Source organism: Mastomys coucha, unplaced genomic scaffold (assembly GCF_008632895.1).
Source record: "Mastomys coucha isolate ucsf_1 unplaced genomic scaffold, UCSF_Mcou_1 pScaffold7, whole genome shotgun sequence".
Classification (NCBI taxonomy): domain Eukaryota; kingdom Metazoa; phylum Chordata; class Mammalia; order Rodentia; family Muridae; genus Mastomys; species Mastomys coucha.
This window is the reverse complement of record NW_022196913.1, coordinates 101994558-102010831: the sequence shown is the minus strand read 5'-3', so window position 1 is coordinate 102010831 and position 16274 is coordinate 101994558. Positions and strand designations below refer to the sequence as shown.

General features: G+C 43.8%; 1 protein-coding gene across 1 annotated transcript; it reads left to right on the top strand.

The window, feature by feature from the left end:
- Nucleotides 1–4092: 4092 nt before the first annotated feature.
- Nucleotides 4093–15310, top strand: LOC116082145 (gasdermin-C-like). Its single transcript, XM_031358971.1, is given in 11 exon segments — nt 4093–4303; nt 5073–5271; nt 6326–6488; nt 8941–9052; nt 11633–11740; nt 12181–12210; nt 12452–12478; nt 13289–13428; nt 13897–14026; nt 14459–14532; nt 15071–15310. Coding segments are annotated over 11 exon segments (1434 nt in total).
- The last annotated feature ends 964 nt before the right edge of the window (nt 15311–16274 follow it).

The following is a 16274-nucleotide window of genomic DNA, read 5'->3' as shown; positions in this document are numbered from 1 at the left end:
AAGCCAGGTGCAGCAGCCAAGAGGGCCAAATGGCTGGATTGTGTAGGGAAGTTCCTCTGGGGAAGTAAGGGTGGTAAGCCAGACATACCCTAACAGGGATGGACTAAAGGATGCTGGGAAAACATGGCAGCCAGATCTGGGTTGAAGTGTGTGTTATCTTCAACAACAGAGTCTTCAAGTTCTGAAAGGCAAGCAAGGGAGAATCTAAGTCCCAATTTCAGTTGGAAACAAGATAGTTGATTCAATGTCCATCTCCTAGGTAATCGTAGGGTCTCGTTTCTTGAGAGGATAATGTTAGTTAGTCAGATAATATCAGACTTGGGGGACATTGAGGAAGGACCATTTCCTCGTGGAGTCTGCCTACTTTCTTTGACACCACAGAACTTCTTATTCATTCTCCTGCCGTACAGCACTTAACTGACTTCTATTAGTGAATATGCTTGCTTTCTTAAGCCCTAACTTAAAAGGGATGGCGTTCTATCCTCTCTTTTAAACTGCCTAACCTGTTTTGTATCCCAGAAACCAAAGTCTTTTATTGAGAATACTAACAAGAGACAGGTTGACAGTATCTATCTCCAAAATTTCTGGTACTAGAAATTGCCCCAAGATTCCCTGATCAGGTCACTACCCTTGCCCACCAAGATAAAGCTACGAAAAAGATCAACTGAGTTCCCTTCTCCACCTGTTTGAATTGTAACAATTCTCACCAGAATCACAGGGAACTATTTTTCCAGGTAGGCAAAGATAGCTGCTTGGCTTCAGAATTGGAGAGAGAGGTCACTTGTACCCCAGTCCCCAACCCCCAAGCCTTCCCAAGGGTTCTTCATTCATGCAGTTTATGTGCCTTCATCTCTGAAATATCGATGCACTTGTCTTCTGTTCTATTCTCTCTCTCTCTCTCTCTCTCTCTCTCTCTCTCTCTCTCTCTCTGATCTTTACTGGGTTCAACAAGACAATGAGGTTTTTTTTGTAGAGTGTAAAGTAAAGCTCTCTACCTTCTTATGAGAGCAAGGTGGATTTCAGATATAGTTTACAGTTGAACAGAAACAGGTATGAACTTCACGGAGTCCTGTTAAACCCACAATATTGGACCTGCTCCTGGATGCCTGTTTTCTTTCTTAGATTTAACTTATTTTTGAAAGCGGGTTTTATGGGTATAGTATTAAAGCCAACTTATCTTCATAGTTAAGTTGTGTTCACAGTTTAGGTCCTCCCACTTTGTGTGTGTATGTGTGTGTGCACGCGTGCACGCGTGCGTGTGTATTTGAGGCTATGTTTCACTGTGTAACTCTGGCTGGTCTGGAACTCACCATGTAGAACCACACTGGCTTTAACCTTACAGAGGTCTTCCTGACTTTACCTTTGTCTCTAAGTACTGGGATTAATAGTGTGTGCTATTACATTATCTAGGAAGTTCTTTAGTATTTTGAATTATGCCCTCATGTATATTTATACCTAGATATTTGTGATTTTTTGATTATTTTCTTAAGACATGTTTGTATATGAGGAATCAAAAGCTCATGATATTAACTTTCTAGGTAATTTTGGTACAAACTACTACTAATAGAAATATTGTCATTGTTTCTATCAATAGTTGTATGAGAGTCATTGTCATTACATCATTGGTAACAAATAATGTACTTATCTTAAAAAACAAAACAAAACAAAACACCAAACTTTTGGTGTTAGAGAATGGCTCAGTGGTTAAGAGCACTGACTGCTCTTCCAGAGGTCCTGAGTTCAATTCCTAGCAACCGTATGGTGGCTCCCAGCCATTTATAATGGGATCCAATGCCCTCTTATGGTGTGTCTGAAGATGAGGTGACAGTGTACTCACATACATAAAACAAATACATCTTAAAAAAATAAAAACCTTAAAAAAATCAAGTAAATTAAAAAAAACCTTTCCTTAATCAAAATGTAACTGGATTGTCCAAATGATTTCTTGTGATTTCTAGTGAGTTTCAAGTTGTTAAACTGTAACCCTGATTTTGTTTTTCTCTAGTGAATGAATATTTTGGTGCTTACCTTGTGTGTGAAGTTATGTCTGTACTTAAACCGAACTGAAATAAACCTTTCCTTCCTGGAGCTGCTTTCTGTCAGGCATTGGATGGCAATGAATGGCGTAACACTGCAGTGCCAGCATAGCCCTGAATCCTCCCATTGCAGACCGACAGCCACATGCCGCACCCAGCACATCCAACAGAAGGTGAGCAAATCCTTGCAATCCCATTTCCTGACAATCAAGAATCAGACTTGTTCAACTGGTTTTCTTTGTGAAGAGAGAGAGTTTCCTTAGAATCCTCCCTCCTCTGAGCCAGGGGAGCCTTCCAAGCACACCTGCAAACATTCTCTGATGCTGATCTACACTCTTTTGGATGGTGGCTTTGAACACTGGTTCTGAGCTCGGAGCTTAGTTCCTGGAGAAAAGAGTTCATCTCTGTGCTTACCTGGCTAGAATGCTACACTGAAAATCAATTTGGACCTGAAAAAAGGAAGGAGACATAGCGAAGAGAATCACGTTGATTTGGTCCTAGAGTTTGTACAAGTTATACTTGGATTAGAATTTCCAAGGACTTAGGAGCCACATTCATTTGCACTTTCTCTAGGGGAGAAAAACCCAGCTTCCGCCTGGTAAGTGCTGGTGGAATGAGGGGGTAAATAGGGAGAGAAGGCTGTTCTTCAGGCTGTCTGGTGAAATGAGTTGATGGGGTTTTCCTAAGTAATGTAACCTGCAGGAAGGAAGCATTTCTTAAGTTCTCCATAAGAGAATTAGTGGAGAGCACATGAGAGTGTGGAAGGACAATGGCTGGTCTCTGACACATCTCTGTTCAGGTTTCGGTGTTAGGGACATAATTGAAATGGTCCCATGAGGACTATTTTAGAATGGTTGACAGTTCTGTCTTACTATATTCATATCGTTCAGAACTCAGTTATCATTAGAAATCTCGTTCTTTCCTGTAAAGAGAATGATTTAAGGAGATTAATCTTAGACTTTTCTTCAAAGTATTGTTAACATATCCAAGTTCACGAATATCTACAACCAAGGTTTTGATTTCCACCCACACCCCCTTATCTCAAACATTTTATCTCCATGACAGTTTCTACTATCCTGTGCTGGTATGTATGAGATTAATCTTTCATTGGCTTTCAAAATCAATATGCTGAGATGTGAATGCAGTTTCTTTCTCTGCTTGGACATGACAGTCAGGGAAATGGCACCACCCCCATCATGTTACCCAATCTAGGGACCCTGAGTCCTCTGTACTCCTCCCCTTTCCCATGCTCTGCTCAAAACCCATTATTATTACTTTTTAAATTCTGTAGCAGTCTTGAGTCTTCACCTTAGTGTAAGCTGCAGATATGTCTTATTTGAATATTGCTATAAATAGCTCAGAAGTAATTATATTCTTTGCTGTTGGAGTATATATTTTTTTCAAGACAGGGTTTTTCTGTGTAACAGAACCCTAGCTGTCCTCATTTTGTAGAGCAGGATAGCCTTGAATTTACAGAGATATCCCTGCCTCTTCTTCCCAAGTGCTGGGGTTAAAGGTGTTTGCCACCAAGCCCGGGGTGGGATTTTTATACTGAGAAATTGTATATATGTGTGTGTGTAATATATATTTGGTAGTGCAATTGGCCTGTGGATTCATGGATCCCATAGCTCTGGAATAAACTGACTGTTGACTAAATGTATTCAGAAAAGAGCATGGAGAGATGGCTCAGCAGGTATAACACTGATGAGGTCAGAAGAGGTTGTAGGGTCCCCTGGAAATGGAGTTACAGATGGCTGTGAGCCACCATGTAAGAGCTGGGTCCTATGGAAGAGCACTCAGTACTGTTAACCTCTGAGCCATCTCTCCAGGCCCTGCCCCCATTCATCTTCTGGTGAGCATCTAGGTGGAGTTTGTATTCTGGCTTTTTGGAATAGTCCTGGGATAACTTGGATGTGTATATTTCTGCTGTGTGCTGGCTTGAGGGTTCTCACACACATCAGTGGCTTATGAAAAACATCACGAGTCACTGAGAGCGAACTACACTCTCTCTTTTCTCAGCTGAACTTTGTGCTTCCTTCTATCCAATCCTAGCAACATGTCCTACACATTTGACTGGGTTAGCAAGGATGTGGTCAAAAAGCTTCAAGGAAAAGATCTGAGGCCTGTCAAACGCCTGTTAGATGCAACCAAACTCCACCAGTTTGACATACTTCAGAAGACCCCTCAATCGTTGTTTTTTAAATCTGAAGATACTCCAGTTGGATATTCCCTTCTGAACATCTTGGAGCCCAATTTTCCTGTTCCAGGTATTGTCAGTCAAGGGGCAGAGACATGTGAAAATCAGTATTTTTAGTGGTGTAGCTTCCCAGGGTCCGTGAGAAGCTCAGACAGGTAGTTCATGAGCCATTCTGCTTAAAGGCAAAGGACAAGGAAGGTCCTTTAGGAATCCACCTTTCCGTGCATTTGCTCTTATAATACTTCCAAGAGCCCCTTTAAATAGAGCTATGACACCCATCTTCCTAAAACTTGTTCAAAGTTACATAGTTCAAAGTGGCAGGGTTAGGACCCAGACTGAGGTCAGTCTATCCTCAAGTCCCAGATGCTTTTCTATTTCAGCAAGATACCCTGGGGCTGGATTCTCTGCTCAGAAAGGTGCTCCCTGGGGACTTGTAGACAGTGGTCCCTGGGGATTTGTAGACAGTGTTCCCCGGGGACTTATAGACAGTGCTCTCCAGGGACTTGTAGACAGTACTCCCCGGGGACTTGTAGACAGTGCTCTCCAGGGACTTGTAGACAGTGCTCCCCAGGGACTTGTAGACAGTGCTCCCCGGGGACTTGTAGACAGTGCACAGATGATGCTTTTTTTTCCTTAGGAAGAAGGCCATGCTTGCACGGGTTCCAGATGGGTTCCAGAATTTGCCCTCTGTGGTAATTTACACTTCAGATATTGACTATTAGCTAGCTTCTTGATTAAGATTTGAATGAGGAGAGGAGCTAGCCTTATTTTTCCCGTGCTCCAGAACAGCTGTTCCACCATGAACTCTGAGCTAAACTTAGGTGCCCTTCCTTCTTCAGAGCCTGAAGTGTCAGCTCCCATTCCCCTCAAACACACCGTATCCCAGAAACTGAAGGCTAACGTGGATGTCAAAGCCATTGCAGAAGGAGGTGCAGCGGCAGAGTTTGTCCAGTCCTGTGGATATGACATCGAAGTTCAGAGTACGAGCATCCCAGATTCAAAACTGGAAAGTCTTCAAAACAGGCAAGGTCACTGAGGGTGGGAGGGATGAAAGGATGGCTCAGCCAAGTCTCAGGCTGTGTTGTTATAGGCAGAGAAGCAGCAAGTAGGTTCTGTGGCTGGGGTGGATGGCAACGTAGTTTATTCTACTTTAAAGAATCATTGAAATAATGATGTATAGTCCACTAGTAATACACATTAGGGTGAAATTACACATTAGTGTTCTATTAATGTGATGGGGACAGAAAAACAAGTCAGGCAAAACTTCTGATATGCTAGAACTTTCTGTTCATTGTACAGAAGTTGGGAATGTAATGAGAAATAAATCAGTAAAAGTGAAGGTTAGAATATTGATTAAAATATGCCAAGGATTGTAATAATTACTTTAATCAACTGATATCCCAGTGCTTAGGGATTTAGATTGACTTTTTATCATGTCTCCTGATATATAATTTAGAAGTAGAAATGCATGTTTCATGTGCAGCAGTTTCATGTGATATATGCATATAAGTCAGTAACATAGCGCCACTGCCTCCAGTAACCATTGTTTCAAAAGTTTAATTACATTTACTATTTACTCTCTGTATGTGTTTATATGTGTGTGTGTGTTTGTACGTATATGTGTGTGTGTGTGTGTACATGCACATGCATGTGTGCCATGGCTCACAGGTGGAAGTCAGAGGACAACTTGCAGGAGTCAGATCTCTCCTTTTGCTGTGTGTGAGTCTGAGAATCAGACTCAGGTCCTCGGGGTCTGCAGGAACCACCTCTACCTGCTCAGCCATCTTGCCAGCTCAGTAACTGCTATTTTTTATGGCAAGAACATTTACAGATCACAGTCTTAGCAGATTTCAAGCACATGGAGCATGTTATCAACTATAACCACATGTTATCTAGGGATATAAATTCATGTCCTCACACTCCCATGGCCAGCACTTTATTGACTGAGCTACATCCCCAGCCTAAAGCTGACTCAAATCTCTTTAGTTTTTAAAGGCTGGCTCACATTTTGTTTGTTTGTTCGTTCATGATCTGGTCTCTGTTTCCATGAAATTAGCTGTCTGGATCTTTTCATTCTCCTTTACATCTTCAGGAAACTGTTGGATCAGGAGCCATCATTTGTGAAGGAGTGCCGGATGGGAAGGAAAAACCTGTATGTGGTGACAGAGGTCTTTGAAGTGACCAAGAGTACCATGCTGGAAGGCAGCAGCAGTGTCAGCCTTTCAGGCAAAGCGCTCATCCCCCAGTTTGTCAAGGTGCGGGACAGGAACAAGAAAGCTAGTCCAGCTAGTGTATTCCTGCTATTCAGGGGGTTCCGGGGACCACTCTCTAGGGGACACAAGGATGGGGTCATTATTTTCTATTGCTCATTTGTAGTATATGCTAACTCCTGATCTTACATTATATCCTAATGCCCTTGCTTATGATGCTTTAATACATAGGATCAGCAAATATTGATAAATTCCAAGATAGATGTTATTTTGGTACCATGTTTTGTTTTGAGTAAACAGTAGATGCTGTAGAAACAGAAATATAAGGATTCTGCATTATTTACACACACCAGTTTCATTGCTGGAAAAACACAGGAACACCTTTACTAAATTGCACCTGTTAATCTACGTTCTATGATCATCTAATAACATATTTTTTTGAGATGTGGTCTTATCTAGCCTAGATTGCTTTCAACTGACTATGGAGCTTTCAAGACTGGCCTTGAACTTCTGGTCCTCCTGCTCCCACTTTCCAAATGCTGCGATTGCAGATATATCTCACCATGCCTGGCTGTGGTAATAAATGTTTGAAGGGGCAAGATTTAAATACCTTGATTTACATGGTCTGTGACCAAGTCCCATATAAAGACAGGCTTGTCAAAATAATAGCCGATTTCTCTACGGTGGCTTTAAATCCAAGAAGAGCTCAAATGAATATACTTCAAGCCCTAAAAGAATACAAATGCCAGCCTGGACAATTATACCCAGCAGAACTGTCAGTCATAATCAAAGGATGAAGAAAACCTTTCCATGATAAAGCATGTGAAAGAATTTATGACCACCAGGCTAGCCCTACAGAGACGACTAAAAGGACTATTCCTTCATGAAGAAAGGTGTAAGAATGTACATGCAGTGATAGCAAACACTAACATTAAGTCAGTGGTTAAACAAAAGACCACAAACACCATAAAAGTAAACAAAATAACAGAAATCAATAAACTTTGAACATCTGTGGTTTAAACTCCCTAATCAAAAGATACACATTAGCAATCTAGATTAAAAAACAGGACCGATTTTCTGTCTCCAAGGAACATATCTCAGTCACCAAAGACAGAAAGCTTTCTTAGGGTGAAAGCCAGGCAAAGATATTCAAAACAAAAGAGAAGTAGACTAACAGGAATTGCCATAGTAAAATCTAATAAAATAGACTTTAATCCAAAAATAATCAGAAGAAAGAATGTCAGTCCACACAGATCAAGAAAACAGCCCAACACAAAGACATTATAATCCTAAATATATGTGGTAGTTTAATAATCCCTAAATATCCCAGGGAGTGGTACTATTAGGAGGTGTGGCCTTGTTGGAGTGGGTGTGGCCTTGTTGGAGTGGGTGTGGCCTTGTTGGAGTGGGTGTGGCCTTGTTGGAAGAAGTGAGTCACTGTGTGGGTGGGCTTTGAGGCCCTCCTTCTAGCTGCTTAGAAGATAGTCTTCTCTTGGCTGCCTTTGGATCAGGATGTAGAACTTTAGGCTCCTTCAACTCCATATCTGCCTGGTTGCTGCCATGCTTCCTGCTATGATGATAATCTGTAATCCAACACTAATTAAATATTTGCCTTTATAAGAGTTGCCTTGGGCATGGTGTCTCTTCCCAGCCATGGAAACCCTACGACACCATAGTTTCACCAAGCATGGCTACACTCAGCTTCATAAAGCAAATACTTGTATACGTAAAGGAACATAGAGGTACGTCTTACTGAATGGACAGTGAAAATGTGGCAATAAACACAATGGAATTTCATTCACCTGCAAAGATGTGTGAAATTATGAAACTTTCAGGAAAATGGATGTAGCTGGAAATATGAATCCTGAATGAGGCAATCCAGACTCAGAAAGACAAATGCTTCATGTCCTGTCTCAGACCCTGTGAGGCTGCTGAGTTTAGTAGATGATACCTCTAGGTTCCCAAGGAGATAATGAGGAACAGGACAGAAGATACAGGGGACATCAAATGAACTGATAGAGACAAGATCTGGAGTGAGGAGAAGCAGCCTCCCCCAACAGCTAGCTGAGAATATAGACCTATGCAGACACCCAGATGTGAATATGGGTGAATGAGAATGAAACCTCAACATTAGGAGGAGCCAATAAATCATATACCTAGTTTTGAAAACTCAAGACGTTGCAATAGAGCTGCTATGGCTCAGTGGCAAATACTAGCCTGGGATCCATGGTACCCTGAGTTCAATCTCTAGGTCTATCTAGGCACACCTCCTAAATTTCGATGTAGGTAAATATTGTCATACCAGGGAAAGAAGCAATAACTGGACATGGGGACCAGGAATGAGAAGTAAGGGACTACTAGTATTTTCTCATGAGCTTTCTAGATTTATTTGACTTTTAAATTACAGGCATATATTTTTTTGGATTAAAAGTAAACGTTTTTAATGGTGTTATGAGACAAAGGACTATAAGTCTCTAGAAATGTTTTGTCTCCCCAGGGTCAAGCCCAGGGACAGTGGCAAAGGGACAGAACGGATTCAATACCTATCCAAAAGGGTGCCGTGTTGGCCTATAAGAAGAAGCAACTGATCATTGAGAATAACACTTGTGGTGAGCAGCAGTGGGGGCCTGGTGGGATGGGGTGTCCAAGGATATGGATCTTCTCTGACTACAGGCCAGGAGCACTCCTCACTGTCCCAGGCACATGTCCCACCATCAGTCACCTCTAAGCATGGCCAACCTCAAAAACTGCTAGCTATAGCTGCAGAGGTAGCTACCTGCATAGGAAGGGATTTGACTCGGAGTGTTCAGATGAAGGTATCTTTAGTTGGGTGAAGTGCAGGCGAATCCCAACCATCTCTGGGCATTTATCTCTAGCCATTCAAGCTCCTACTCCTCTCAGAAGCCCAGTAGGGAGCTGCCAGGTTGACCAGGTGACCCATAAATCCACATTAAATCTCCTTAAAATAATAGAAGCACAACACAACTGAAGCTATAGACAGAATGCCTGAATGTAGTACAGAATTTTTTCTAAGACTTTCACCTTGAGATGTACTACCACCCAATATACGCACCCCCCCCCCCCCATACTCACACATTCAGACTCTGCCATGGGTGCAAGTGTCTGTGTTTGGCATGGACCTGTGTGTGTGTGATATGAGTACCAGAACATGAGTAGGTCTCAGAGCCCCAAGTTATTCCTCAGTGTGGCAGGCAGCACCTCAGAGAGGAGGGGATACCCTGCAGGCAAGTGCGCATGTGCATACACACACACACACACACACACACACACATGCATATGCTTCGCACACATATGTACACACACATACACACTCACATACATGTGCTTTGCACACATATGCACCACACACACACACACACACACACACACACACACACACTCCTGCAGTATCTACCTTGTGGATTCTGGTTAGGGCCACAGACATCAGCATCAGACAACATCAGCAACAGACAAGGAAGCTGGGCTCTGCAATTTAGTAAGTACAGTTAGTGGCTGATGGCTTCTAGAGAAATTGTTCCCATTCTTATAGCACTCCTGATTGAGTCATAGGGTGGGAAATGGGTACAAGGTTGGAGATGCCTATAAAATGTCTGGGGGAGATGGCCTTATGTTACAGATCATGGTAAAGGAAAAGTGCTTTCATTTACAGAGGGGAAAGAAAATGAACCCTTTACTCAAAATATTAACAGCAAACAAACAAACAAACAAACAAACAAAACCCCCGTGGTTAGATCAGATGTTGTACCCAGAGAACCAAGGCCATGCTTATGGAGGCTGAGTGCAGGGAGGGGTGGGCGTGGGGTGAGGGTGGTGCGTTTCCTGGAGGATAAACTCTAAAGGTTGATGTGTGCACAGATGAGAGGAAGTGAGGCCTCATGTAGAGAATACTTAGGGAAGCTGACAAGGTGGGTGAGAGGAGGCGATAATGGGAGGGGCCTCTGGGATGAAGGGTTCTGAAGGTGCAGAGCCCAGTTATTGTCAGGTCATGCAAAGTGCTTGGTGAATCTAAGTGATGAAGACAGACTGGAACTGGTCTCTTTCTCTACCTCCTTTCTTCATGTCAGCCTGGGAGAGAAACAACACTATCGTTTTTTCCCCTTACATACGAGAAAGCCAGTTTTCTCTGAAGCTGCTGGGCCATGATATGGCAACTATTAAGCCCTTTTTGGTCTGTCATGAGGACTAAATTTGTGTTTGCTAGTGAGCACACGGTCCCTATTGGTTCCCCTCCATGCCCGATTATATAAACAAGATGCCCCGCTCGCCCCCTAGTGCTCAGAATGGGACTTGCAGACACTCTTTGACGTTTGCTCTTAGTTTTAACTTCATTTAGTTCACACGTTAAATGTTGTCCTCTTTGTTTTCTCCACAGGCTCATTTCATGGGTCAAATGCTTGCATGTTGTTGTTAGGCACGTTTAGACCTAAGCACAATTCCACGAACGTGAATGCAAAACCATTCGAGGTCACCAGACTGAGAGTGGATAAAGAAGGGCCAGTTAGTAACTGAAGGCTAACAAGAGACCTGTCTGACAGGGCAGGAGGAAAACAGTCTGCTTTACCTCATATGGAGGATTTATTTGCTTGTTTTTATCTTGTGTGTATCTGTGGTTTGCCTGCATGTAAGCATACCGAGTGCATGCAGTGTCCAAGGAGGTCAGAAGAAGGTGCTGCCATGTGGGTTCTAGAACTGAATTTTGGTTCTTTACAAGAGCTGTAAGACTCTTAACTGCTGATCTCTCTCCAACCCTCATGGAGTAATTCTTGAATGGCAGAGGATTTAATGGTCACCTAAAGTGCTTATTTAAGGTCCAAATTTCAGGCAAGTGAGATGGGTTAGCTGGTGAATGCTTGCTGCCAGGCCTCAGGACTTGAGCTCTATCTCCATGGCCCTCATGTTGCAAGGAGATGACGGACTTCCAAAGTTGTCCCCTGGCCTCCGTATGTGCTCCAAGGTACACGCGCATGTGCACACAATCAATAAACAAACATAATAAAATGCAGGTTTCAGGGTACCTGTGAAAGGATCTGATTCACAGGGAAAGCAAGCTGGTGCTCAGGTTGACGGCCGTCCCTGGTGTTTGGCCTGGGAGTCCCTAAGTGGGGTGTGGGAAGGACTCTAGCGGGTGGAAGCTTACCTCCTCTAACTTGAGTTTCTTTTCTGTTCAGCCATTCTACTTTCTGCTAATGCTAAGAAGAAGACCTTTCCAGGCATATTGAATATGATACCTAAGTGTGGTTTTGCTGCCCAAAGCATGAGAATGGAAGTTCAAAATTGTGAGGAGGAGCTAAGGATGGAGATAGGTATGACATTGTTGAACACATTGTTGAACAGAGATCTACCTGGGGATGGGTTTATCATGGGAAGTTTCTCATAAGAGCAGAACTGCAGGGTGAAAAGCAAGGACGGATGGAGGAGTTGGAAAGGTCAGAGGCCAGGGGAGGAATGGAGTGAGTGAGTCTTCTCTTTCCAGAGTCACTTCCAACGGGACAGCTAGGTGAGTGAGTGGTTCCCAGGCTATGGAAGTCCAACCTGCTTCCTCATGTAGACAAATGAATGACAAAATCCCACCTGATTGTCTTCGCCCAAGGTCTTCAGATCTGGTCTTCAGCATAAGGGGTTGGGTGGAAGGAGGGGTAGGACAATGGGGGAGGATGTAGAGGACATAAGGACAAACACTAATTCTTGGGTGGGCCAATATATTATCTCTTTCTAGGCTCGTGGGTAAATGACGTCTCTCCAATTGGTGAGTGTGTTTGGTGGGGTTTGGGTGTGTGTGTGTGTAGATCTTGGTGATGCTACTGTGCTCAGCCCTAGATCTGGCTCTAGTTCCTGGGGGATGGGAAAGTTCATGGAAGGCCAATGTGGTGAAGGCATAGACTGGGTGTGGGGTAGGAGAGAGGAGATGGTAGGAGAGACTCTCCAATGTGTGTCTCCAGAACAAACTGAGGGTGAAGAAAGGTAACAGCTCCTGTTTCTCTTTCTAGGAAGAATAGAGGAGCCCACCCATCTAGGTGAGTGCATGTGTGTGTGTGTGTGTGTGTGTGTGTGTGTGTGTGTGTGTGTGTATCAAGAGGAAACCTGGGCTTCTGTTTGGAAACTATATCCTCAGAACACAAATGAGAACTTCCTTAGGGATCCAGAAAATGGAGGTCTACTTGCACATCTTCTTTTCAGTTAGTTCAACTCATGCATGTGCAATTGTGTGCACTGATGCTCACTGAGGACAGACTGGGAAGCAGACATTGCTCCAGCATGGGCAATGTCAAAGAGTCAGAGAGATGTGCTTTGTTCTTCCACAGTGGTACCCTCCCACTGTCACGGATCACCCGTAGGACATGTGGCAGAACCAGAACATCCTCAAATGTAGTGCTTGGCTAATTCTTTATAGATTTCAGAGATACTTAGCAATCAGTGTGACTCTTATGTGCCAGGTGCCTGAGAATCACAAACACATTGACTCCTCACCACATCCCCATTTATCACATGTGGAAACAGATCCATGAACACCGAGGATTGCTATCACCAGAGCCCAACAGTACGTTTCATTCCTGACACATCCCGGAAATGAATACTTGTTCATTTTTCTCCCACTTGCAATAACCAGTGTTCAGATTTCCATCTTTACCCTCAGTGCTGTGTCCCCTCCTTTCAGAGTGCTAATGCTTCCTGGTTTCTAGTTTCGTGATAGTTGCCTCCCGGGGGTCTCCAGCAGGCTACCACTAGAGACATTTTTAGCTGCTGGAAATGGTACTTACCATCCCAGGGATATTTAATTGAAGAATTGCTCTCACTTTCTGCTTGGTGTTGCTGTCTGCGAGCAGATTTCAAGTGCCTACAAAATGAAGTTTCCCTACAAACAGAGCAACTGGCTATGCTCTCGAAGGATGTTCAAGATGTTGTGTTCTCCAGTCTCCTGCGCATGCTCAGCGACAGAGAGGTTCTGTATGACCTGATGAACATGGTGAGAGTTCCATAGCTTCCCAGAGACGATCAAACCTGTAATGGCCAGTTTGGGAGACAGGGATGCCAAGCCATGAGGGAGGAGGGCTGTATATGATGCCCAGGAGGCTGGGAAAGATGTCAAAGGTTGGGGACTCTAGCTCCACGCACAATGTAGAGGGCTAGGGTGTGGCTTCCTAGTTCTGCTCCCCATGGGGAGGTACTTAACTCCTCTGGAAGTAGGCACATTACACAAGAATAGTTTTGAGCCAGATATGGGAAGCTAAAGTTACTTGAAGGAAGGTTGAAAGTTCAAGGTCTTTCTGGGCTACATAGTGAGTTCACAGCTGGCTTGGGCAACAGCCTGAGACCCTGTTACACGAATGAGGAAAGTGAAGGGTAAAAGGAGCCAGGGTATAGCTTGGTGGTAATGCCATCAAGTTCCCAGCACTGGGAATGAAGTTATTAACAGAACACCTGTCTCCTGTAGCTGGAGTTGGATCAGTTGGGGCATATGGATGGCCCAGGTGGCATAATCCTGGATGAGCTGAGAAAGGACTCAAGCCCCCCGTGGATTGACCTAAAGAACCTCATTCTTTATCTCCTTCAAGCCCTAATGGGTAAGAATGTTGTGAGGGGAGTGTAGGGAGAGTCCTCATGTTGGTCCTCAGAGGGCTGTTTCAGATGCCACTTCCCCAAAGACTTTGGACTATCATGACCATTCTCACATTATCCTTCTCCCTAATGCCAGCAAGGCTCACAGTGATCACAGTGCAGGGACCACAGATGGAGTCTGAGATCTAGAAAGTAAGCAGTCGCTGATCACCTAACACATCCTTGGTGGAAGCTGGTTCTTGCCTTAGCCCCTAGGCTTTCCAGCTCTGGGCCATGTCACTTATGATCCTGGAGCCCATCTCAAGGGCAGGAGACCTTTCTTGAGCCATGCACTTGACCTTCAAGTCTAATGGGACATATTCCTATGTCTCAGAGTTGTCTTCTCATTGGATTTCCTAGTTCATGGTAAGAAGAAAATACATTTTCCTCCCCGACAGTGCTGAGTGATACCCAACTCAATCTGCTGGCCCAATCTATGGAGATGGGGCTCCTTGTGCAGCAACGAGAACTGGTAAGAAACCCCCAGGGGCTGGCAGTCCAGGGAAGCAGGAACAGAAAGAACATTCTAGAAGAAAGCAATGACATTTCCATAAGGAGGGGGATCGGGAACCCTCTGGGGAGCAGGCAGGTTGGGTTCCACCTTATCAGGAGCATCTCTGCATTTGTGGAAGCCTTGGAAGCAAGGCCCACGAAGGCTAAGAGAGCTGTCTAGGAAGACATCTTTGTAGGAAGTAAGGGGATACAAGTCAGTCCTCACCGTTTGTCTATGGTTACCATTTACAAGTTGCCTTTTATCTCCCTATATATTTCTCTTTAAATACAAGAGTGTGTATAGCCACGTGCATCCACGTGCGCACACACATGCAGATGACACTCTTGTGCAGCGTAGGCATTGTTATTACCGCGTTGCAGCTAAGGAACCAATGCATGGTGCTTCAAGTCTTGCTTATGAGTTCTTTATCCTGTGTGGCTCCTGGGAGTTAGGAGAGAAAGATCTCCCACCCTGGTGTCAGAGCCTGGTTTGCCTTATCTGATAATTTTTGTTCTAGGTAAAGAGCATCCTACAGCCAAACTTCAGGTATCCCTGGAACATTCCCTTCACACTCCAGCCTCAGCTTCTCGCCCCACTCCAGGGTGAGGGCTTGGCCATTACTTATGAATTGCTGAAGGAGTGTGGTCTGAAGGTGGAGCTGAATAATCCCAGGTCAACTTGGGATTTGGAAGCCAAGATGCCCCTGTCTGCTCTCTATGGGAGCCTGTCCTTTTTACAGCAACTTGCAGAAGCCTAACTCTTCCTCCAAGTGAGCTCAAGTGTATCCTCAGTCCTGGATACATTTGAGATATTGCACCATGGTGTACCCAAGACTGGTGATTTGAGTGCATGCTTTAGGCTGGTGGGAATAAAGAAGCTATGGGTTCTTCTTCTTTTTTTTTTTTTTAAGTACTATTGATTCAAAATTATATAAATAAGATACTCGGATCAGATTCTACCTCCCCACATCGTCCCTTTTAATCCACCCCTTCCAAGTCCCTTTCCCCCAACAACTCATCATTCAACATTTGTTTGTTTGTTTGATGCTTTGCTGCATTTAATTAGAGTGGTTTGCATAAGTGTAGGATTATTAATTTGAGCAAGGGTAACCTTTCGGAGGCTACCTCCTCCTCAGCAGCATTAACAGCCTCTCGGTGTTTTAGGGAGGGTGGGGGCCCCTTCTCCATCCGTGTGGAATATCGGTGGGCTGAGACTTGCTTGGTCTTGTGTGGGTGCCCATTGCTACTTTGAGTTTATGGGCTTAACACTGTTTCATATCCTGACCACGTCTAGGAAACAGGATGATGTTATCTGTCAAAACTACTTAAATGGTATGCTAAAGATTTAGATATTTTCCTCTATATAAAAGAATATAAATTTTACTTTTACTTAATTGTGTACATTTTGAATTGTTCTGAGTGAAGGGTACTGGTGTCGGTAACTTTAAAATGCATCAGAAATAAATTGGGGATATTTTAGGTAGATAGTCCATAGTAAAATTTCTTATTACTTTTTTAGGTATCCTCACTTATTTTATCTTCCTCCCTCCTTTTGTGTTTATTTCCCGTCCCCTTTTAATTAGAGCTCCCCCTTTTCTCCATTTCCCCCATTGGATTACTTGCACCCTGCCATTTCCCTCTGTGTTACTCTCTTACTGCTCTCCCCCCCGCCCCAACCTCCTGTGGCCCCTTTTACTCTCCTGATTTCTATACTTGCTCCAG